A 24,731-nucleotide genomic window follows, 5' to 3' on the forward strand; every position below is an offset into this window, starting at 1 on the left:
GGACATCATAGTTAATACAGACACATGTCTGAGGGAGGGACAAAACTGGCACCTTAATGCTTGTGTTTCGATGCTCTAAGAAGAATAAAAGGGATATAAGAGAGGAGGGGGAGTGGCATTACTTTGACATTGATGAGTTGGACTGACTACAACTCTATGCAAAGGCAACCATGTAGGAGAGGTTATGGAATTGGAGGACAGTAGCTGAGAAATTGCAGGTAGAGTTGGACAAATCAAGCAAGCCTGCACTAGAACATGCTTGCAAATGAGATTTAATGCAGACAAATTTTAAGTGCCAGGTTGTAAGAGCAGAGCTAGGACGAGGAAACTTGACATGTTGCATAATTCACCAAATGGTATTGAGGTAGGCAAGGGTGAAACTTAGCAATATTTGTATATTTGTTGTTCAGTATGTTCATCCAATGCATCAATCGGAGCCAACAGCCAAGATCACCATTTCACCATCTACAGTGTATAGTTGTTTGGACTTGGCTATAACATTCTCATTTGTACCTCCACAGTAAAATCAATACTATAAATGTGTTAAAATGCTTTACTGCCACAGATTGCAAGGAGTCACATACTCAGAATCATGCACTTTGCTGAGAAGCTAGCCAATATCACTATTTAGTTTCATAACTGGCATGGTAAAGTGACAAATGTTAGAAGTACACTTTGGATCGAGCAGTTTGGAAGAGGAAAAAATGCAACAAAAATGTGTAACTCTTGAACTAATGACCAGTTTGGTTTTCTCCTAACTTTGGAAGTGCAGGATCTGGTGTTTTGACACGCTCCTACAATAAGAGCATCTTCAATAACATTTGTGCCACACACGTACCAAGCAGTGACCATCCTCAGCAAGAGACCATGTAAAAGAAGGCATTACTATCACTGAACCCTCCCCATCAATATTCTAGGGGTTACCATTGACTAGAAACTGAACTGGGCCAGCACTATAAATACTCTGACTGTAAAAGCTGGTCAGAGTCTGGGAACTGTAAGCCAAGCAACTCAGGTCCTGACTCTCGGGGCCTGTCCATGTACAAGATACAAGTAAGGAATACAATTCTCTAAATGCCTTAATGAATGCAACTCACAGCGCACAATATCTGACAGAACAATTTGTTTAATCACTCCTCAACTACTACCATAAATATTCATTAGTTCCTCTTGCTTGTATTGTATCGAGAATGCACAGAAGAATTCACCAAAGCTTTTTTGAACAGCACCTTCCAAACCGCACACTCTGCTTCCTGGAAGGACGAAGTCAAGAAATACATGGGAACATCACGATCTGCAAGTTCCATTCCAAGCCACTTTACATTCCTGGCTTTGAAGCAAATTACATTTCCTTCAGTGTCACTGGGTCAAAGTCCTGGACTTCTCCTTTCTCGCTTCACCCCTGACACCCCACCACCCTCCCCCAATAGCACATGCAGCAAATGAACTTAAACAGTTCAAAAAGGCAGTTCACCATCATCTTCTCCAGGACAGCCAATGTTGACACAGCCACTGACACTACATTCCATGTAAGAATAAAATAAAAAGTTGGATCCATGTTGCATATGAATGTTTCCAGTATGCTGCTTGAGACTTTTTATACCTATGTAAAAAATAAATGTGCTTTTTCTAAGAGCACCACAAGTATTGGTGATGAAATTGAGTCAGGGTAGTTCAAAATCAATCACCTGTCATGTTATCTTGCAGTCAGCCTGAGACTTTTTGAGGTTATGTTGGGGGTCACAATGACAATACAGATATTCTATTATCGAGAGGAAAAATGCATCCATTCAACAATGCCATATAGTGTCTCTCACATCTCCTTGGAGCACCTATGTACAATAATTTACTTTGGAGGGCAGTAATTGTTGTGCATTACACAAAGCAAGATGTCACTAACAGGCATGCAATGACTGTCCATCTAATTTCTTGTGTTGTTTTTGAAAGAAAAACTATCACTCCAGAATTTAGATTCCTCTCTGCCTTTGTTTAAGTAGTACCTTTGGTTCTTAACATCCATCCAGACTTAAGGGCCTTGGTTGAACAACTAACAGGACAACTCCCTCAATTCTCCTTTGTAATGCCAGCCTCGAGTGGACTATTTGTTTATTACCTGCTAACTTAAAGCCAGGTTGACATCAAGTTACCTCACAAAGCAAATATCTGTACTGAGGGACCATATGGAAGCAAAAATTCACTTATTGCATGTCTTTTTGAACTAAAAGATTAGTAATGTAACATTTGCGGTATGTAATGTGCTTATTTTTAAGTTTATGCAACACATTTAGAAGTGGCTTCAGTGAACTGCACATTAACAGATGAATGTGGGAGCTTTGGAACTCAGTTGGAGCCAGAGTGAATTGGCAGGCATTGAGATGTGATCTTGAGCAGAGGGTATATTGTGAAACCATTTTTTTTAAACATCAAAGTGTGCTTTTTACTATGCATTGCAGTTTCTGGTGGACCTTCTGTGTCAGGCTTGCCAAAGGCACTCTTTCAATTCCTGAATTATCACAGTGTGCTCCTGCTGACTTGTCAAATGCATAAAAATCCCAGGCTTTTCCTTTACATTTGAAGAAATTATTGGCTTCCATTCTTACTGAATGAACCCAAGATTTGTGATTTACTGACTTCTTCCACTGTATCCAAATTCCAGAGTTAATACTGACATAAGCTATAGTTTACATATAGTAAACAAAATCTAGTTTAAAGTGATTAAATCATTTAATTGCAAGGCTGCAGATTCTATACTTCGAAACGTGAGCACAAAACTCAAGGATAACTCACTGGTGACATATTGCTGAACTATTTGAGCTGCCCTCTTTTTGGTGAAATGTTAAATTGAGGCCCATCATTCTGTTTTGGAGGAGGTAAACGATATCCTGACACTACTCAAGGTAGAGCCAGACAATTCTCGTAACCAATACTTCTCCCTCAGTCAACACCACAAAAATAGATTTCAAACATTATTGTTTGTTGGATGTTGTTCTGTGCTGATTGGCTGTGACATTTCCAGCATTTCATGAGTTACTGCACTTCAAAAGTGCTTTATCAGCTGTAGAGCACTTTGAGATGTCTGGAGTTTGTGAAAACCTCTATGTAAATGTAAGTCTTTCTTTATTCGTTGTTTGTTGCAATACAGTTAGAGTTTAATTTCAGTGGCCGCACATTCTGTGTCTTCAGGAATATTATTCCAGCTCCCTATTCACTCTACTGGTATGGAACTAGTGATTATTTTTATTGTCAAGAAAACATATTTATCAGGGAAGATTAAGATGTAGATGATGATCATTGACATAATTGAGATAAAACATGCATTCTTCGCCTGAGTTATCCTTTAGCTTTCCAGGGACTGTCACTATAGAATCTGAAGCACTGTTTAATAGGGTACACCTACATTGCAATTCTCATATAGTTGAACAGAATGTGTATGCTATTCTCCACTTTTGTCCAAATGCAGTTTGATGTACGTTGTCAGAGTTTCCTAATAAATAATAACTTTATCTATTAGCTTGTCATTAACAGGACTGTATTTATTTCACATGTGAAGAACAAAGATTGAATCACTGATTATGCTTTGTGCATTGAAATTAGATACGCACATAATTAAGGTTTCTTTCTTTTGGATAGCTTAAGTTTGGAAGTTTTGATTTGTGTGAAGAATAGAGAGTCTGTATTCTATTTACATTACACACCCGTGAGCTTGTCTTGCTTGCTACTGATAAGTTAAGTAAAAGTAAAGTTCTGCAGATACTGGTAGTCTGAAATAAGCACAAACCGATGGAGAGACTCAGCAGCTCTGGTAGCATCCACAGGCTACAGAAGCTGCCAGACTTGTTGAGCTTCTCCTGCATTTTCTGTTTTTATTTCTGTATACTTGAAACTGATATTACTTATTCATTCATGGATGTGAATGTCACAGGTTGGGCCAGCGCTTATTGCCATTCCCTAACTATCCATTGGACAGTTAAGAGTCTGAAGTCACATGTAGGTCAGACTGGGTAAGGGCAGCAGATTCCTGAAAGTAATGAACTGGAAAGGTTTTACTGCATTCAGCAGTGATTACATGGTTGCCTTTAGGCTAATTTTTTTTAAATTCCAGATTTCTTTTATTGAACTCAGATTTCACCTTCTGCCCTGGTAAGATTTGAACAATTCTGGTGATTAGCATGTGGAATTGCACAATAAGTAAACACAATATTTTGGTATTTGCAGTTGTTCTTATCAGTCAGACTTGTAAAAAGTCATGAAAGAGCAATTCCAAGATAGCAATCTATTCTGCCCTGATGCCTGTATGAAAAGGGTGAAAGTGAGTAAAGTAACTTGTGCTGACATCGATATTGGTAAAGCTGTCATACTTGTATGATATAAAGGTCTTTGTACATGTTCTCCTGTATCTGTATGAGTGTCTGATTTTGCCGAAGGCTAAACTCACATGAAGAACATGAACACTGTGCAATTCATGTTTGACATTGAGAACTCTTTTTTTTAATGGAGCAGCACTCTAGAATGTGGGGTACCGACAGTGCACTGTTTCATTCGTTACCGATTTTACTGTGGATGTGAAACTATGGCTGATAGTCCAGTGACCGTTCTGGAGTGATAACCTGCAGGTACAAACTGGAAAATTCACAGCTATGATAGGGAGAAACATTGCTGAATTCACCAATCCAACGTTGAAAAATGTCTGGGTGAATTGAATATCTCCAAAGATAGAATCAACAGTGAATTCACCACTTTATGCTGAGAACTACCTGTGTGAACTCACCAGCACTGCGATGAGAAACATTTGTATGCACTTACTGACCATGCAATAAGAACTGTTAGGATGAATTTACTGACCCACCACCTGCAGCAGGTATTTCACACATCATGCCCCAGGCTTTGAATTAATTAATTCTGTCCCATCTTTTAAGGTTCTGCATTGGACAGCACTTCTGTGTAGATGCCTTCTTTGTCAAACCTATAATGCTGATCCTTGATTAAGATTCCAGACCATCATAGAATTTCTAAAGTGTGGAAGCAAACCATTCAACTCATCGAGTCCACACCGACCCTCCAAAAAGCATTCCACCCAGACCCAACCCTGTCCCACTCTCTCCCTATAACCCTCCATTTCCCATGGCTAACCCACCTAGCCTACACATCCCTGGACACTATGGGGCAATTTGGCATGACCAGCCCACCCAATCTGCACATCTTTGAACTGTGGGAGGAAACTGGAGCACCTTGAGGAAACCCATGCAGACACTGGGAGAATGAGCAAACCCCACAGACAGTTGCCCGAGGCTGGAATCAAACCTGGGCCCCTCATGCTGTGAGGCAGCAGTGCTAACCATTGAGCCACCGTGCTGCCCATTCGTAAGGAAATAGGTTGATGAAGATATACTCAACTGTGATGAATTGTTGAAGCTCTATGATATCCTGATAGTATGGCAATTGCAAAGTTGGCAGAGAACTGGCACTATTTGCGGTTGGATAACAGATGGGTTGTGAGTGATAAGCACCATGATTACTTTCAGCCTTACAAGTAACAATCTCAGCGTCAACAATTTATGTGAATTCTGTGTAGGTAGGTCATACCCCATTGTAAAGACAGACTGCAGATTAATTAGTTAAACAATTGGCAGCGTCACTTTCAATTTGGAATTGATAAATTCCTGCAAGACAACAACCTGAATGTGGTCAGCTGCAAGATTTCCTGCACTTAAACTTGGAGATTTGTCGCATGAGCTTGTTGATAATGTCAAAGCTACCAGTTATTAGGATTAGATTTTGTGCCACAGCAGAATAATAGGAGGCCATGCTGTCTGTTGTGTCTCTCGTTCTCCAAAAGAGGTCTTTAATCGCTGTGACTTTTTCATTTTCTCCCCATAGCTTGGCATATTTTCTTTTTCAAACAAATCACTATGTATCATTGTGATTCATCTCTCTGGTAAGTGAAATGTAATCATCAGTGTTCCTGCTATTGTTGCAAATACTATCTTAAGACCAGCAATGTCTGTCTTTCTCTCTCTCTCTTTCTCTCTCTCTACCTGCTAGAATAGCCCACAAAACTGCTATTTCTGAAGATTCATATTAACATTTTAGAAAACACACACTGCTGATTTGATTGCATCTTGGCTCGGTGCCTCAATGTACAACATCGAGGGGGTTGAAATCACAGCTCTCAGCACAAAAAATATTCTGTTCTACATTGTGCTGAGCCCCCTCACTGAGTCACCTGAAACAGTTCTTCTTTGCTGCCTTCGAACACACTGCACGATTTGCTGTCTCAAACTCAAGGTTGGAAAGCAACTTGGAACTGTGCACTTTCTGGAACAAAGTATGGGTGTGTGCACAAGATGATGAACCAATGGTCACTTTAGTCCTATGATATAACTCCTTGAAGAAAACATTCAATATTTTGGCCTCAACCACTTACTGTGGCAGAGAATTCCACAGATTCACAACTCTATTGTTGAAAATATTTCTCCTCATCTCAGCCAGAATTGACCTATTCTGCATCCTTAGACTGTCCTGGTCCTGTACTCCCTGGTCATTGGCAACATTTTTCCTGCATTTACCCTGTCAGGTCCCACTAGAATTTTGTAGGTTTCTATAAGATCCCCTCTCATTCTTGTAAACTTCTGTGGATATAGTCCTAATTGATGCAATTTCTCTTCTACATCAATCCTACTATACCAAGACACAGTCTGGCAAACCTTTGTTTCACTCCTACATAGCCAGAACTCTCACCTTCAGATAAGGAGACTAAAACTGCCATCAGTTCTCCAGAAATTGTCTTACTAAAGCACAGTTTAATTACTGAAATGTATTGTTGCTCCTGTATTTCATGATGAAGGCGAGCATGCCATTTGTTGCCTTCACCACCTGCTGCACCTGCATGCTTCCTTTCTGTGACAGGTGTACGAGAACACCCAGGTCCTGGCATTCTTCTACCTTTTCCCCATTACCTTTTCAGATGATCTGCTTTTTGCTACCAAAGTGGGTAACCTCTATATAATACTTCATCTGCCTTGAATTTTCCCACTCACTCAGCTTCTCCAAATCAAACTGAAGTATCTCTGCATCCTTCTCGTAGCTGACCTCCCACTCAGATTTGTGTCTTTTATAAACTTTCATTTGGTTTCGTCATCTAAATCATTAACCCATATTGTAAATAGCTGGGGTCCAAGCGCTGATCCGTGTGGTACCCCACTAGTCATTGCCTGCCACTTGGAAAAGACCCATTTATTCCTCCTCTTTGGTTTCTATCTGTCAACCAGTTTTCTGTCCATGTCAATGCACTCTCCCCAATCCCAAGTATTTTTCATTTTATATACTGCTCTCAAGTAGGACGTTATTGAAAGCCTTCTGAAATTCCAAGTGAACCATATTCACTGGTTCTTCCTTATCAACTCTACCAGTTACATTCTCTCAAAATTCCAGTAGATTTGTCAAGCGTGATTTCTCTTTTGGAAATTCATGCTGATTCTGTCCAATCCTGTCACTGTTTTGCAAAAGCTGTGCTATTAAAAGGTTAGATCTAAAAGTCATATAATAGATATTCTTCAAAGCCCTGGGCAATTGAATAATAATAGATTGTCATTCAGAGACATCGCCATAGCAGTCAGACGGTTGGTCTTTGATCCATTCATTCAGATTGCTGTGTCTTCTATATGTGCTCAATTAGATTTCTACTCAAATGTTACCAAATATGTTAATATGCTAAATATATTAATTTATCCTGTGCACCATATCAACTAAAACAGCATTATCTTGTGGAGTATTGATCAAGTTCTCTTCCCCGGGGGAGCTGACCACACGTTCCGTGCTTTTCATGCTGTAATAGCATCATCTATAAATTGACTTTAAAGCCAATGAAAATATAAATGTTCAAAATAAAAATAGAAATTGCCAGAAAAGCTCAGCAGGTCTGGCAGTATCTATAGAGAGAAATCAGAGTTAACATTCAGGATCAAGTGACTCTTCCTCGAAATAGATATTGGGAATAGAAAGGTGAGAATTGGGACAAGAAATTAAAAATCTTACAAAGCTCACACATTAGTGAAAGGATTAAAGGTAAATAGATAGGTGGCATTCAAGAGAGTTAGCGCAGAAACAAATGGGAATCTGGCAGATGGTGGAGCAGTTCTTTGGTCAGAAAAGTGTGTGTAAATGGTGGACAGCAATGCAAAAGAAAAAATACATAGAACTGGCATGATTAACCCATCAATGATCAGAGATTTGTTAAATATGTAATTACTTGTAGTATAAATTGTGATTTACTGTAATGGATATTTTGAACTCATGCCAGCAATTTAAAATGTTGGTAACTCTTGATCCACTCCACAAATAAAGCTACCAAACAACTTAGAGACAAAACAAAATCTGTCGGATCTTATTTGTATGTGATGTAAGACAATAGAACCATTGATGTTTTTGCTGAACCAAATTGCACAGCCACTAGTTTAGTAACAGATTTTCCCCTTATTTTGAAAGATCTACTTTCATTTAACGACCAACAAGTGCATTCATATAGTGCCTGTAACATTGTCATAACATAGCTCAAGGTCTCAAAATACTTCAAAGGATTGATTATCAAGTAAAGTTTAAAACCTATCTCAGACCAAGTATTATAAGTTATTCGGGCAGGTGAGCATAGGTGGCATCTTCATATAAGAAAGGGATATCAGGAAGGAATTTCCAGAGTTTAGAGTCTCGGCAGCTGATTCCCTAGCTATCAGCAACTGAATGATGAATGTCAGGGATGCAAGGATGGTTGGCGAATTTGACAAAGATGAGAAGGCAGGCTATCGGAGAATTTGGAAACGAGAGCATGAATTTTAAAGTTGAGGCATCTCATTAAGTTTTGTTGATGTCCTACTTTGAAGCACTGTCAATTATTAATAGTTTTTTTAGGTACTTAACAGGATACTGCACAAAGTTTTAAGATGTTTTTGAAGATGTTGACTGTGGACCAGTTTGGCAGGATGCTGGGAAAATTAGTGAACTTCTACAAATCAAAGTGGTGGATTATTTTTCCAGAATAGCAGATAAGATCTTTGCTTAATCTCTCATTATCTGACATGACATATTCAAGGCTACATGTGTTATCGTAAGGATAGACTGACGGGCAGAGGGGGTGGGGTGGCCTTGTTGGTAAGGGAGGATATTCAGTCCCTTGCGCGGGCGGACCCAGAGTCAGGGGATGTAGAGTCAGTGTGGATAGAGCTTCGAAACACTAAGGGTAAAAAGACCCTCATGGGAGTCATCTACAGGCCCCCAAACAGTAGTCTGGATGTTGGAGGTAAGTTGAATCAGGAGCTGAAATTGGCTTGTCGCAAAGATGTTACTACAGTTGTTATGGGGGATTTTAACATGCAGGTAGACTGGGTGAATCAGGATGGTATCGGGCCTCAAGAAAGAGACTTTGTGGAGTGCCTCAGAGATGGATTTTTAGAGCAGCTGGTGCTGGAGCCGACCAGGGATAAGGCGATTCTGGATCTGGTATTGTGTAACGAACCAGAATTGATCAGGGACCTCGAAGTGAAGGAGCCATTGGGAAGTAGTGACCATAATACAATAAGCTTCAATCTGCAATTTGAGAGGGAGTGGGTACAATCTGAAGTGACAATATTTCAGTTGAATAAAGGGAAATATGGAGCTATGAGGGAGCAACTGGCCAAAGTTCAATGGTTTAATACCTTAACAGGGAAGACCGTGGAGGAACAATGGCGGATATTTCTGTGTATAATGCAGAAGATGCAGGATCAGTTCATTCCTAAAAGGAAGAAAGATCCCAGGAGGAGACATGGGCAGCCGTGGCTGACAAGGGAAGTAAAGAAACATATAAGGTTAAAAGAGAAAAAGTATAACTTAGCGAAGATAAGCGGGAAAACGGAGGACTGGGAAGCTTTTAAAGAACAACAGAGGATTAGTAAGAAGGAAATACGCAGAGAAAAAATGAGGTACGAAGGTAAACTGGCCAAGAATATAAAGGAGGATAGTAAAAGCTTTTTTAGGTATGTCCAAGGCAAAAAAATGGTTAGGACAAAAATTGGGCCCTTGAAGACAGAAGCAGGGGAATATATTACTGGGAACGAAGAAATGGCAGAGGAATTAAATGGGTACTTCAGATCTGTGTTCACTGGGGAAGACACAAGCAATCTCCCTGAGGTAACAGTGGCTGAAGGACCTGAACTTAAGGGAATTTATATTTGCCAGGATTTGGTGTTGGAGAGACTGTTAGGTCTGAAGGTTGATAAGTCTCCGGGACCTGATGGCCTGCATCCCAGGGTGCTGAAGGAGGTGGCTCGGGAAATCGTGGATGCGCTGGTGATTATTTTCCAGAGTTCAATAGAATCGGGGTTGGTTCCTGAGGATTGGAGGGCGGCTAATGTTGTGCCACTTTTTAAGAGGGGTGGGCGGGAGAGGGCAGGAAATTATAGACCAGTTAGTCTGACCTCAGTGGTGGGAAAGATGCTGGAGTCTATTATAAAGGATGAAATTACGGCACATCTGGATAATAGTAACAGGATAGGACAGAGTCAGCATGGATTTATGAAGGGGAAATCATGCTTGACTAATCTTCTTGAATTTTTTGAGGATGTAACTCGGAAGATGGACGAGGGAGATCCAGTGGATGTACTGTACCTGGACTTTCAGAAAGCTTTTGATAAAGTCCCACACAAGAGGTTAGTGAGTAAAATTAGGGCGCACGGGATTGGGGGCAAAGTACTAGATTGGATAGAGAATTGGTTGGCTAATAGGAAACAAAGGGTAGTGATTAACGGCTCCATTTCGAAATGGCAGGCAGTGACCAGTGGGGTACCGCAGGGATCCGTGCTGGGACCGCAGCTTTTTACAATATATGTAAATGATATAGAAGATGGTATCAGCAATAACATTAGCAAATTTGCTGATGACACAAAGCTAGGTGGTAGGGTGAAATGTGATGAGGATGTTAGGGGATTACAGGGTGACCTGGACAAGTTAGGTGAGTGGGCAGATGCATGGCAGATGCAGTTTAATGTGGATAAATGTCTGGTTATCCACTTTGGTGGCAAGAACAGGAAGGCAGATTACTACCTCAATGGTATCAAATTAGGTAAAGGGGCTGTTCAGAGAGATCTGGGTGTTCTTGTCCACCAGTCAATGAAGGCAAGCATGCAGGTACAGCAGGTCGTGAAGAAGGCTAATAGCATGCTGGCCTTCATAACAAGAGGGATTGAGTATATAAGCAAAGAGGTGCTTCTGCAGCTGTACAGGGCCCTGGTGAGACCACACCTGGAGTACTGTGTACAGTTCTGGTCTCCAAATTTGAGGAAAGACATTCTGGCTATTGAGGGAGTGCAGCGTAGGTTCACGAGGTCAATTCCTGGAATGGCAGGATTGCCTTACACGGAAAGACTGAAGCGACTGGGCTTGTATACCCTTGAGTTTAGAAGACTGAGAGGGGATCTGATTGAAACGTATAGGCTTATGAAAGGACTGGACACTCTGGCAGGAGGGAACATATTTCCGTTGATGGGGGAGTGCCGAACCAGAGGACACAACTTAAAAATACGGGGTAGACCATTTAGGACAGAGATGAGGAGAAACTACTTCACCCAGAGACTGGTGGCTGTGTGGAATGCTCTGCCCCAGAGGGCAGTGGAGGCCCAGTCTCTGGATTCTTTTAAGAAAGAATTGGATAGAGCTCTTAAGGATAGTGGAGTCAAGGGGTATGGAGATAAGGCTGGAACAGGATACTGATTAGGAATGATCAGCCATGATCATATTGAATGGCGGTGCAGGCTCGAAGGGCAGAATGGCCTACTCCTGCATCTATTGTCTATTATCTATTGTCTATGACAACGTTTTCCTCACACTAAAGTCAAAGGGCGTCTTTGGGCTCAAGTCTTAATCTGGTCAAGTTTGTTCTTAATATTTGGACACCTACTGCAACTACGTGGTGTGACTTGAACCTGGAGCTCTGGCTTGAACCTGAAGTCGAGCATTTGACTACATTTGTAAAGCATGATGGGATTGTTGACAAAATTTCGTGCAATTTGCAATTTGTGCTAAATCATGCTGAAGTGCTGACTGCTGCAGGAGCAAGCAGGATAAGCGTAAGTATGACCATTAGCAAGTAAAACCACAAACAAAATACCCGGTGGCTGCGATCTCAGCAGACCTCACCTGCATGAGGAATGACATTCTGTCTGAAGTCTGAAGAACTGTTTACGTAATTGAAACTGTGTACTTTGCTATGATCCAAAAATACAAAAGGGCTGTTAAATCTCTGTAATTGGGGAGACAGCGGGTCAAGATAAGAGTTTAAGGTTAAAAGCAGGTTGCCTCTCCCAAAATATTTTGTTTAATAAACTCTGATTTGACCTGCTGCTAAATCTGATTCTCGGGTAATTGTTCTCTAAAACAAGCCTTAACCATTTCTCAATGAGGAGTATTGTTTATTTCTAAGTATCACGAGAGCATGCAAATTGACACACTCAATTGACAATGCATTTGCAATTTTAGCATCATGCCCTTTTAACCAGAGTCTGAGGGAATAAAACCATTCTGATCACAAGAATGTGATCCACGACACTTGTCTAGGAGTCAGAATTCATACCTTCAAGCCTCTCTTTGGAGGCTTAAACTCTGTTATTCAGCCTTGACTCTTCAGTGCAGCACCCCCCCCGTGTTGCACTTCTATCTTTTCATTCTGGTAAAATGTCAAAGTGCAGCCTTACCTGCTCCGTCAAGTGAATGTAAAAGGTTCTATTTTAAGAAGTTTAGTTAGTTACCTGGCTGGTATTTGCCCTCTACTGACATTATTCAAACACATCTTCCTCTTGTTGCCATTCATGGGATCTCACTGTGTGTAAATTGATTGCCACATTTCTCCATACTACAACAGTGTCCAAACACTTCATGAAGCATTGTTAATGTTCAGCTGATTGTTAATGATCTCTAGTCCTGATTCGCATCCCTCCCTCAACTGCAAGCATCACTGCTAGATGTGGGACCTTGCTGTGTACAAAATATTGCCCTAACAACAACCATCCAAAGTGATGGGATAATATGCTCCTAATAGTTCATGTTCCTTTGTTTTCTTGCTACAGTGGAAATATTCCCTGTATTTCCCCTTCCTGAAACTGTCATGCTTGGCATCATCCTAGTGAATATGTACTCTGAACTATTGTCCAAAACTTTATGGGATGCTTTAACTGTGGTATGCTCTGTCCTTTGATACAATCTCATAGATTAATAACCTGAACAAAATGCATATCTGTAATCTTTAACATTTCTGTAATCTGTTAACCCAAATTTAACATAAATAAGCACACATTAATGGCCAAATGATATTACAATAGAAACTATGAAGTTCACTTCGGGCAGTGCACCAGAGATAATTTTCTCAAATGTTTTTGCATCGATCCTAGCACAGTGGCTCAGTGGTTAGCACTGCTGCCTCACAGTGCCAGGGACACTGGTTCAATTCCAGCCTATGGCAACTGATTGGAGTTTACACATTCTCCCTGTTTCTGTGTAGATTTCTTCTGGGTATTGTAGTTTCCTCCCACAAGCCAAAAATGTGCACGTTAGATGAATTGGCCATGCTAAATTGCCCAAAGTGTTTAGGGATCTGTAGGTTAGTTGCATTAGTCAGGGGAAATATAAAGTAATAGGGTAGAGGAATGGGTCTGGGCGGGTTACTCTTCGGAAGGTCGGTGTGGACTTGCTGGGTCAAATGGTCTGTTTCTAAACTGTAGGGATTCTATGTCTTCTGTGTAAATGTGGCGTCACGTACAGTCTCAGTCTTCCAAAAATTGCCTCCACTTCATTAGCTCTTGAGTCACTTTCACTGGCAGTTTTAATTCATCAAAGTTCCCTGAATGTGATTAATACTAATGAGGCATACTTCAATCTCTCTTGTATAGGTTCATTCTTAATGACATAGATTATTAGAGACTGTTTTCAGCTGACCAATCAACAAACAACCCTGGTTGACAGTCTGGTCATGTGAACACTCAGTTCTTTAACACACCTAACCTCTTACATGACTTTTTAATATTCAGGGTCTTTTACCTGCTGCCCACCTTTGGTTTGACTTTTGCAGTATCCCAACCCTTGTCACTTCTCTGAACCTGAAACTCCAACTACAATATTCTTTCATGTAACTGGCTTAGTTTAGCTCCATTTGTGCTTAAGGGTATACAGTATCTTAAAAAGACAAGCTTCTTGGAAGCTGCAGTTCATCTCACAACACAAATTTACCAGTGCATTAATGATACTGTTTACAAGGCCTGGGAGTTATATACAGCATGCAAAAGATTGTATTGTATTTGCTGTTGTGCTTATGTATTTAGGAGTTTGAACAATGCAAGGTTTAAATCTATGGTGGTATCAAATAAAAGCCTTCACAGAGAAATGGCTGAAGCTTCATTTGATAAGCCAGGATTCAGAATTTAATGTACACGATTTATTCTGAGGGTTGTGGAAAATTCCAACTTTGCATATTTCGTCCATGTTGGGAATCTTGATTCTTGTTCCCAAAGTGCATTCTGGGAAGTTTGACCTTAGTGTCATCCCCTCAAAACATTTCAGCAATCAAGCTAGACTTTATTCACAAAGTTTTGTCATATTTTCAGGAAAATGTAAGAAAAACTTTCAGTTCAAAGACTAAATTGTCCAGAAATCTTCAATTCATTGCCATTGCCACAGAGGGCAAGCTGACTGTGCTGATGTAATCCCATCTAGAACACATTGTATGAAGGAACATATGGTTCAGAGCACTTGGAAACTGTTTGTGAGTAAACTAATTTCCATCAATTCACTGCTGAGGCAGTGTCACAGCTGTGAGTGGATTTCAGAATATCAAAAGATATAATCAGATTGTTCATTTGTAATTCAAATAGGCCCTGCCTCACGCCTTTCATTCCTTCTGCTGCTCCAACTGTCGTTTTCAGTTGTTTCTTTAATTTGTTTGTTTATTTTTTCAAAAAATGTAACACAAAAATGCATGAAGAGGGAATGAAGTTCAAGCTGTGCTGATTTCAGGATTTTTCATCATACTAGCAATTAGTTAAACACAAAACTTCGCCATGTGTCAAAACAGTTGTTAAACCTTATCTGTACTTCATTTAAAACTCCTGTTATTACGAAAAGCAATTTGCATGAACGCAACACAGTTTCAGTTTAAGTATGTGATGCACGATTTTGATGTGCAACAGGCAATTGCAGTTACCATATTGCCCTGAAGATCCCACTGCTACCATTGGGTGAGTTGGCTGCAGAGATCTATTTTACCTATAAATGATTCAAGATTCCGGGGAGAGCTGGCAACCTCTGTTAATTAGATTTGCGCAAGTGATAGTTGACGGAAGAATGTTCACCAGGATCTGCCCACTCTATCACCATTAAAATAAAACAAAGAACTCTGGGTGCTGGAAATCTGAAACAAAAACAACAAGTACTGGAAAAAGCCAGCAGGTCCTGCAGCATTTATGAAGAAAGTTGAACATTAACCCTAGTTTCATCCCCACAGTTGCTACCAGACCTGCAGAGTTTGTTTTTGTCTTTATTACCACACAACTTTCTTTCGTTCTACATGAATCAGCAGACCAGGCAGCCAAGATTATTATTATTTAACTCATTTAAAGAACATGGCAAATGACAGTGCAGCACTTCCTTCGTACACCGCTGTTTATCATTCTTTTACACTGTTTTTGAAGTCCTGCAGTGGGGCTTGAAGTCTCCTTATCCTGATTGGAAAGTAACAGTGTGTTCCAGTGGCCATTTGCAGATACATGATTTCTATGTTCCTTGTCGTTTGCATTTACAATTAGAATAACTGCATTGGTCCCTTGAGTTCAAAAAGCATAATGCTTTGAAAATTGAAGTGGCCATAGATATATCATCATTAAAAAAAATTGGTCAACTGCATTGAGTTTCACAGCAATTGCACAGTGCCTTTAATATGATAAAGTCATCCCGAGGCGCTGCAAATAATACATTTATTTGACCCGAGTTTCATTACCTTGTGGAATTTTGAACACACGTGGTAAGAAAGATATTAATGTTTGTTTTTGCCAACATATGCAAATGAAGAGAAATTTGAGATACTGGGAATATTTCCACTGCAGCAATACATGCCAAGCAGAGATTTAATGTAGGTTTTTAATTTAGAATTGTCCCTGATAGAAATTTGTTAACACACAGAGTTGTTAATACAGGGAATGCTTTGCTGTACGGAGGGTTTGAGCTGAAGATAAATACTAGAAGGGGAGACAGATATCGGTCTGCAGGGGAAGTGAGAGAATTGGGTTTGGATTATTCCGGCTCAGAGCTAACACAGCAGCATTGAGTCAACTAGTCTCTTTCTGGGCTATAAACATCATTCTCTATCCCTTCAGATGAGAATAGCTACCTTTTATCTCCTTATCTATTGTCCAGATTGCTGATCACTTTCGTGATAATTTTATATATTGCAATATAATGAAACAAATCCATAGAAAGCAGACTTCAGTTCCATTGGTATTGCAAAATGTGTGTAAAATACTTGTTCAAAATTAAGGAACTGAGACAGACTTAATGCTGCGCCTGTTCTGATTTTTACTTTCATTCCTAAATGTGTGTGGAAACTGGATGCTAATTACCATCATGTGGTCAATATGAATTCAAAATAATGGGAAGGAGAAAGAAAATGGAGCATTTTTAAATTTGTATGCACATCAATTAAAAAGGAAGAATGCAAGCTAAAATTCTATTTTATTCTATTTATGGTTTATGACCCACTTTAACAATGGATTAAGTTCCTCACTTGGACTTTACTTCAAGTGTCAGCCTTTATTTGCTGAAGGAGTGCTGGTAGTGTCAACACATCAATTCTTAAATTAAAAACAGAGACGCTAGAGAAACTACAGCAGAACTGGCAAAATCCAGAAATTCTCTTGTTTGTATTTCTGATTCCTGGTTGATTCCTGGCATCTGTGCTATCTTGCTTTTATGAAGTTAAAAATCACGCAACACCAGGTTATAGTCCAACGGGTTTAATTGGAAGCACACTAGCTTTCGGAGCGACGCTCCTTCATCAGGTGATAGTCGCTCCGAAAGCTAGTGCTTCCAATTAAACCTGTTGGACTATAACCTGGTGTTGTGTGATTTTTAACCTTGTACACCCCAGTCCAACACCGGCATCTCCAAATTATAGCTTTTATAAAATATCTAACCTGTTGACTTGTTTAGATAGTTGTAAAAGACCCTATGCACTATTCAGAGCAAAGCAGGGAAGTTCGCCTGGATGCTCTCCTTATTATTTCTCATCAAGACCTGGTCCAAGGAGCAAATTAGGCATTTTATATTCCTGGCTACAAAATATTTGGGGAAATACTGGGAGCAGAGAGAGAGAGTAAAGGCATGGCTAACAATAGTAACGAAATTAATGACTGTAGCAATGGAAAGGAATGATGAATTTGAGAGAACTTATTTTGTTAGATTTAAGGAACAATCCAAGGAGCTACAATGATTTTGTTGTAGGCTACAAATAGTGGAAATGAAGGAGAGGATGAACTTTGCAGACAGGAATTGTAAAAATGTGGTTTTGGGATGAACTTTGCAGACAGGAATTGTAAAGATGTGGTTTTGGGAGGTACCGGTGTTGGACTACAGTGGGCAAAGTCAGAAATAACACGATACCAAGTTATAGATCAACAGGTTTATTTGAAATCACAAGCTTTTGGTGCATAACCCCTTTGTCAGGTGAAGTGAGAGTGAAGCACGCAGACGCTGAATTTATAGGCAGAGAGATCGGAAGATCAGATAATTGGTCCCCACTTTCTCAGTCAAATCCCTCGAACTCAGCACCGCCTTCCTAACCTGCAATCTTCTTCCTGACCTCTCCGCCCCTGCCCCACTCCGGCCTATCACCCTCACCTTGACCTCCCTCCACCTATCGCATTCCCAACACCCCCCCCCCCCCCCCAAGTTCCTCCTCCCTACCTTTTATCTTAGCCTGCTGGACACACTTTCCTCATTCCTGAAGAAGGGTTGATGCCTGAAACGTCGATTCTCCTGTTCCTTGGATGCTGCCTGACCTGCTGCGCTTTTCCAGCAACCCATTTTCAGCTCTGATCTCCAGCATCTGCAGTCCTCACTTTCTCCTGTGAGTAGAGTGTCAAATAATAAGTCTGCAGGTGGCCAACAATGTTAGAGGATCTGAGCAAAGTGTCAAAAGCTGGATAACAAGCAAAGGGATGACTTACAATCCAATTGTATGAGGCAGAAATAATTACAAAAGAAAAGGTGGTGCTGGAGAAAAACCAATTGACTGGAAAACATGGAATAAAAACAGAAGCTATTGGAAAAGCCCAGCAGGTCTAGCTGCATCTGTGAAAAAAACCCAGAGGAAGGGTCACCCAAACATTTTGAAGGACGCCTGGGATACAGTGCTCAACTCATCGATCACCAATTCTGACATGCCACAGTGAAAAATCGCAACAACCTCACAAGACAGACTCAGGATATGACTAATAGAGTACCCTTCGTTGTTCAGTACTTCCCTGGAGTGGACAGACTACTCCATGTTCTTCGCAGCCTTCAACGTTCTGACTTTGGGAAATGAAACCTGCTCTCTTACCTGGTCTGGCCTACATATAATTCTGGATTGCAGCGATACAGTCATAACTGCTGTTTGAAATGGCCAAGCAAGTACCTTGATCAAACCGCCACTGAAAAGTCAAGCAAGAGTTAAACTTGGTACTCCACCCAGCATCAACCAGGCCTTGGAAACAACAAAGGCACATCCTAACATTCAACCCCGTAAAGTCTTCCTTACTGATGTCTGGAGATTTCTCCTGAAATTGAGAACGGTGTCCAACAGATGTGACTAGCAACAACTTGCTGCAGTCACATTTACTGAATCAGACCCTAGCATTAATGTCTCATAACTCCATAACCCCCCTTGCTTATGTCCTGCCCCAATGACAGGAGAACCCAGCAGAGTACAGTGGATATGAGAGACAGGAAGTTGCCTTGGGAAACTTCAATAGACTCAATGAAGCCTCATGACCCTGGTAGTCATGCTTTTGAAATCTAATTAAGTGCAAAAATGAAACAGGATAAACCTAAGTGAAACAAATGCAGATATTTTAGTTCAGGAGTTGGTTGATGAGATGGTCAAATCTTGAGCTGTAAATTAGATGTTTCTGACTTTAAAATTACAGTTTCTCTGTGCCGAGCACAAAAAGCTTCCACTTATGAAGTGCAAGGGATTTTCTCGATGTATTTTTGTTACTTTTTTCTCAAATCTCCTTCCAGAATAAGCAAATTTTGTGCATTTGACAGTTATACTTCATGCTAATAAGCTGTTCCTGCGTTGCATATTTAAGACAGTTACTCTACTAGCATGTGGTTTCACTCTTGCATTGGGGTGTGACTGTCTGCAAGTGTGAAAACTGAAGAGCATTTTAAACACTCCAGCCATCCAACCTGATAACGCCATGTGGTTGTGGAGAGCGCAGCTGTGGATCTGAAATCCTAATGTTCACTTCTTTCTCATCATCTGTGTAGCAATGTCTGTGGAATCAAGCTATGTCTGTCATTGGAATGTAAGGGCAAAGTTGCTAGCATTCAAGAAACTTCTTAACGTTATGTACTTAAGGTCAAAGTTAAAAATCACACAACACCAGGTTATAGTCCAACAGGTTTAATTGGAAGCACACTAGCTTGCGGAGCGACGCTCCTTCATCACGTGATTGTGGAGGGCTTGATCGTAACACAGAATTTATAGCAAAAATTTGCAGTGATGTAACTGAAATTATACATTGAAGAATTGATTGTCTGTTAAGCCTTTCATCTGTTAGAATACAGTGATAGTTTCATTTCTTTCATGTGTAAATCACAAAACCCTTTTTTTTTAAAGTTGTATTCTCAGGTTCGCTGTTAATAATGGTGATAGCTAGACAATATGTTGAAGGTGTTAGCCCCCTGTGCTCTCTGTCTATGACCTGATGTTTAGATTGATTCCAATCTAAAAAGTGAGATAACAGAGTTTTACATAAATTCATTCAGTTTTTGAGCTCAGAATTCTACATGAATGTATGTAGTTTTTGAGCAAAGTGCAATGTAACTCTGCAAGTACAAAAAAATTCACACACAAAATATATGTGTGCATGTGGGTCTTTGTCTGTCTGTGTGTGTGTCTGTCTGGGGTGGGGATTGTGAGTGTGAGAAAGTGTGTGTGTGTGGTGAGTGCAGAGTGTTTGAAGTCTGTGAGAGGGTGCATGTGTGGGAGTGTGTGTGTCTATAAGGGTGTGTGTGCGTGTCTGTGTGTACCTGTGTCCGTGTGTATGTGAGAGTGTATGTGTGTACTTAAGGTCAGTCTGCTGGATAGACTATACATGGTATTCGTGTGCTGCACTAATCCAAGCAGACCGTGTAGATCCTGACATTTAAAGAGGGTGGTAATAGCAAACCCACCCAGTGGCGAGTTGCAGACTCTATTTGATTGCGCGACCAATGTTTGCAGTAATGGTTTAAAGTAACATCTTATATGAAGAGAATAACAACTAAGGTGCAATAGCATCAATGCAGCTGCTTCATCAATAATATTGAAGTGCTAAACTGTTGAAAGGGTGGCTCCCTCGACTTTAGTCTGGTACATAGCAGGACCCAGGATGTAGGGGGTTACATTAAAGCTCAATGCCCCTGGCTTCGATTTGTGGTGGGGGTCTCTGTACTCTAGTTGGTGTGGCTGAGCCAGGGACAGCCACTGGTAACCTGATTTCTGTCTTTGCCCTTGGTGTACAGCATTGCTTTCATTTGGCTTTGAAATTTACTAATTTCTCCTTTTGCAATTTCTGCAGATCATTGGTTGAAGAGGACGATCCTCATCTGAAAGTATCCTTGGCAAGTGGCGACATGGGTGTTGCGACCCACTTACAGTCTTCAAAGACCGGCAACACTCGCTTCTTCACGAGCAACACCCACAGTTCTGCAGTGTTACAGGTATGCAGTTTGATCATTGTTCACATCAGTCTCTGGCTAAGAGTTTCCATTCAGTATTTACTCACCCTCCAGAGGCAGAATTTATTCATCACTACTCATCTGCTTGAAATGAGGTAACGCATTCTCTGCTTAACTAGATTTGAATTGCAAAGGGCATGCATGTGTTACATAATTGTCCATGAGATCATTCAAAGCCATTCCAACTTAAAATAATGACAATGTATTATGTAATTTTGCATAATGAAACCTTGTTTCAGATGGATGTTGTCATGAGTGCCTTATCAAGTCTTGAAACTCTGAAGCATTCACAAACGAGCATTTGCTGTTTTTGCTGCATCATGATCTCAAGTACAGTTTAGATTTTAATGAAGTTGCTGGACCTTGTTGATTCTTGAAAACCACTAAAACTTGCAAATGAGCCTGCTAGTCCAACTTGTATAGTTCAGGTGGATCGGCAGTGTGACCAGTACATTCTTTTTATATATTGCTGTGTTTTCCCTCCGGGAGGTCAGGACCATATGTGACGACAAGCTTGTTTGTTCTTATTGGTTTGTGCCCTGTAATATTTTATTCTTCTTCTCAATAATACGAGTTACATCTGTGGGATGACTAAGAACTCAAGAGAATATGTTTAATTTCAGGCAGAAATAATATCTGAGCTTTCCCAGAATCTTATTGTTTATTAAAAGGCATAAGCAATATTGCAAGATGTAGTGACATCATCAGCACAGTCACCTGTGTATGCGGAGAATGCTCTTTTTTTATTGGAAAACTAATTTGCAGGGTTTCAATGGTATGATCGCAGCAAATTGTCATACTGCTTCAAGCAGGCAGGTTTGAATTAGGATAATTTTGCCTTTCTATTCCAACATAATCCCTGTATCTGATCATGACAGGACAAAAAGCAATTCATGTTTCTAACATTATTTTCTTTCTCTGTACGTAGAAGCAAGTATATCTTGTACTTTAAATTTTGTGCATCCAAACTGATGTATTTTACAGTGTAGTGTTGCTATGATGGGGCACCCAGGTTACCTGAACCAGATATATAATTAGACAACTATGTTTTTTAGAAACAAGGTACATAGTTTTTGGCATTGTCCAACAACACAGTTTGTATATTGTAGTTAATTTTTCACCAGCAGACAAGCAAAAATGTCTGTTTATAGAACTAGTGACTGCTCATGATGTCAAGGCAGTATTTGACCATGTATGGCATCAACAACTTGAAGTCAATATGGCTTTGTGGGGGGAGCCTCTCTCTAGAAATGGGAATGATATTTTGCACACATTAAGGTCATTATGGTTGTCAGTCATCGCAACTGAAAGATATCACCACACGGGTTTCTTCACTCAATCACTTTCAGTTGATGCATCAAGGTCTTTCTTAGCACCACAGGGGGTTTGAAGTGGCGATATTTGCTGCTGACTACTCCATGTTCTGTTCATTCACAATTTCTCAGGTACACAAGCAATTAGTGTCCACATGATTAAGGCCTTGACCATGTTTAGTTTGGGCTGGGATTTAACAAGTAACATTTGCACCACAAAGGTACCAGGCAGTAATAATCACCTGCAAGAAAATGTTTTGACATTTTGATCCCTGACCATCAACATCCTGATGATTAACATTGACCAGAAATCCAACTAGACCAGCCACCTAAGTGCTTTGATCACAATAGCAAATCAAATGCTGTGTGCTTTTATTCATAAATGACTCCCCTCCTGTCTCCCAAAGTCTGTTCACCAACTGTGACACATGTGTCAGGACTGATTAGAATACTCTTCACTTGCCAAAGTAAATGAAGCTCCCAGCCACATTCGTACACAGCTCGTCATCATCCAGGGTAAAGCAGCCCACTTGATTGATGTCCCCTTCACCACTGGCACACTGGCTGCAGTGTGTACCATTTAAAAATATATCTCAGCAACTCCTCAAGGCTTGTTTGACAGCATCATCCAGACTTAGGGACTCTATCATGTACAAGACTGAGATAACAACCCAAGGTTCCACTGCACCTACAGGTTCTCCTATAAATAGTTCATTATCATAACTCTGAAATAGATGACTGTTCTTTCAGTTCACCCAGTCAATATACTTGAACTCCTCAACAAGCAATTGTGAGAGTAGGAACCTTTGTGCAGGGGCGGTCTTGTCTCACAAATTTGATTGAACATTTTGAGGAAGTGAAGAAGATGATTGGTGAGCTTAGGGCATTAAGTGTTGTCTACAAAGACTTTAGTAAAGCATTTCACAAAGTTCCTCATGATAGGCTGCTCTAGAAGATGTCACATGGGACCCATGATGAGTTGATACAAAATTGGCTTGGTAATAGAAGGCAGAGGGTAGTTGCAGAGGGGTCTTTACTGACTGGAGGTCTGAGACCAGTGAAGTTTCACAAAGAACACTGCTAGGACCTAAATATATATGTGGTTTGGATGAAAATGCAGCTGGTCTGATTAGTAAGTTAACAGATAACATGAAAACTGCTGGAGTTGTAGATGGTGAAGAAAGTTATCAAAGGACACAGTAGGATACAAGAATTGGAAAGTTGGGCAGGGAAATGGCAGATGGAGTTTAATCCAGACATGTGATGCAATTTGGGAGGTCAAATACAAGAGCAAAGTGCTATATACAATAAATGGCAGGACCCTTAGGAGCATTGTTTAGCAGAGGGATCTTTGGGTGCAAATTCATACTTTTCTCTGAAAGTGACAACACCAGTGGATAAGGTGGGTTTTTTTTATTTCAAAAATATTTTATTCATAATTCATAAAATATTTTGATGGTCTGTACAGTTGGTCATGCCATACAAACATTCCATTTCTTTGCAGACAGAGATCAGAATTTATCATTTGTATATACAGGTCTGTACATTTATCAATCATATATCCATATATTTAGCTGAGGCATCAGCAGAGCCCAAATGACTGAGTGGGCCTCCCTGTTCTTCTTAGGCAGGCAGATGTTACACGGTGCTCTTTCCCCACCGCGCCTTGGTGGCAGCTGCTCCAAGCTTCAGCGTGTCCCTCAACACATAGTCATGGACCTTGGAATGTGCCAATCTGCAACACTCAGTCGGGGTCAACTCCTTCAGCTGGAAGATCAACAGGTTTTGGACCACCCAGAGAGCGTCCTTCACAGAGTTGATGATCCTCCAGGCACAGTTGATGTTCATCTCGGTATGCGTCCCGGGGAACAGGCCGTAGAGCACGGAGTCCCGCATCACGACACTGCTCAGGACGAACCTCGACAAACACCACTGCATTCCTCTCCAGAATTCTTCTGCATAGGCACATTCCAGAAGGAGGTGTGTGACCGTCTCGTTTCCCCCCACCCCGCAGCCGCTTCGAGGGTAGCGTGCGGTGCGGCTGAGAGTCCGGGCGTGCATAAAAGATCTCACAGGCAGAGCCCTTCTCACCCCCAGCCAAGCCATGTCTTGGTGCTTGTCGGAAACTTCTGGCAATGAGGCATTCTGCCAAATGACTTTGACAGTCTGCTCAGGGAACTGCTCGATAGGATCCGCCCTCTCCATTTCCCAAAGGGTCTCAATGATACTACGTGCTGACCACTTCCTGATGGACTAATGGTGAAAGGTGTTTTTCTTCATAAACTTCCTCACGAAGGACAGGTGATTCAGAACGGTCCAACTACTCGGAGCGTTCGGCGACAGCGAGGCCATGCCCATCCTTCGCAACACCAGGGACAGGTAGAACCTCAATACGTAGTGACACTTGGTGTTTGCGTACTGGGG

The 24,731-nt window shown here is 40.8% G+C and overlaps 1 protein-coding gene across 5 annotated transcripts in view; it reads left to right on the plus strand.

Moving 5' to 3' along the window:
* Positions 1 to 24,731, plus strand: part of klhl13 (kelch-like family member 13) — a 204,633-nt gene that overhangs the window by 129,647 nt on the left and 50,255 nt on the right. For all 5 annotated transcript variants that reach the window (XM_072594813.1, XM_072594810.1, XM_072594814.1 and 2 more), the window contains one exon: positions 20,835 to 20,976. In XM_072594813.1, coding sequence (XP_072450914.1) covers positions 20,835 to 20,976 — 142 coding nt within the window. The remainder of the gene's footprint in view (positions 1 to 20,834; positions 20,977 to 24,731) is intronic.

Source organism: Chiloscyllium punctatum, chromosome 25, assembly GCF_047496795.1.
Source record: "Chiloscyllium punctatum isolate Juve2018m chromosome 25, sChiPun1.3, whole genome shotgun sequence".
In the NCBI taxonomy this organism is placed as follows: domain Eukaryota; kingdom Metazoa; phylum Chordata; class Chondrichthyes; order Orectolobiformes; family Hemiscylliidae; genus Chiloscyllium; species Chiloscyllium punctatum.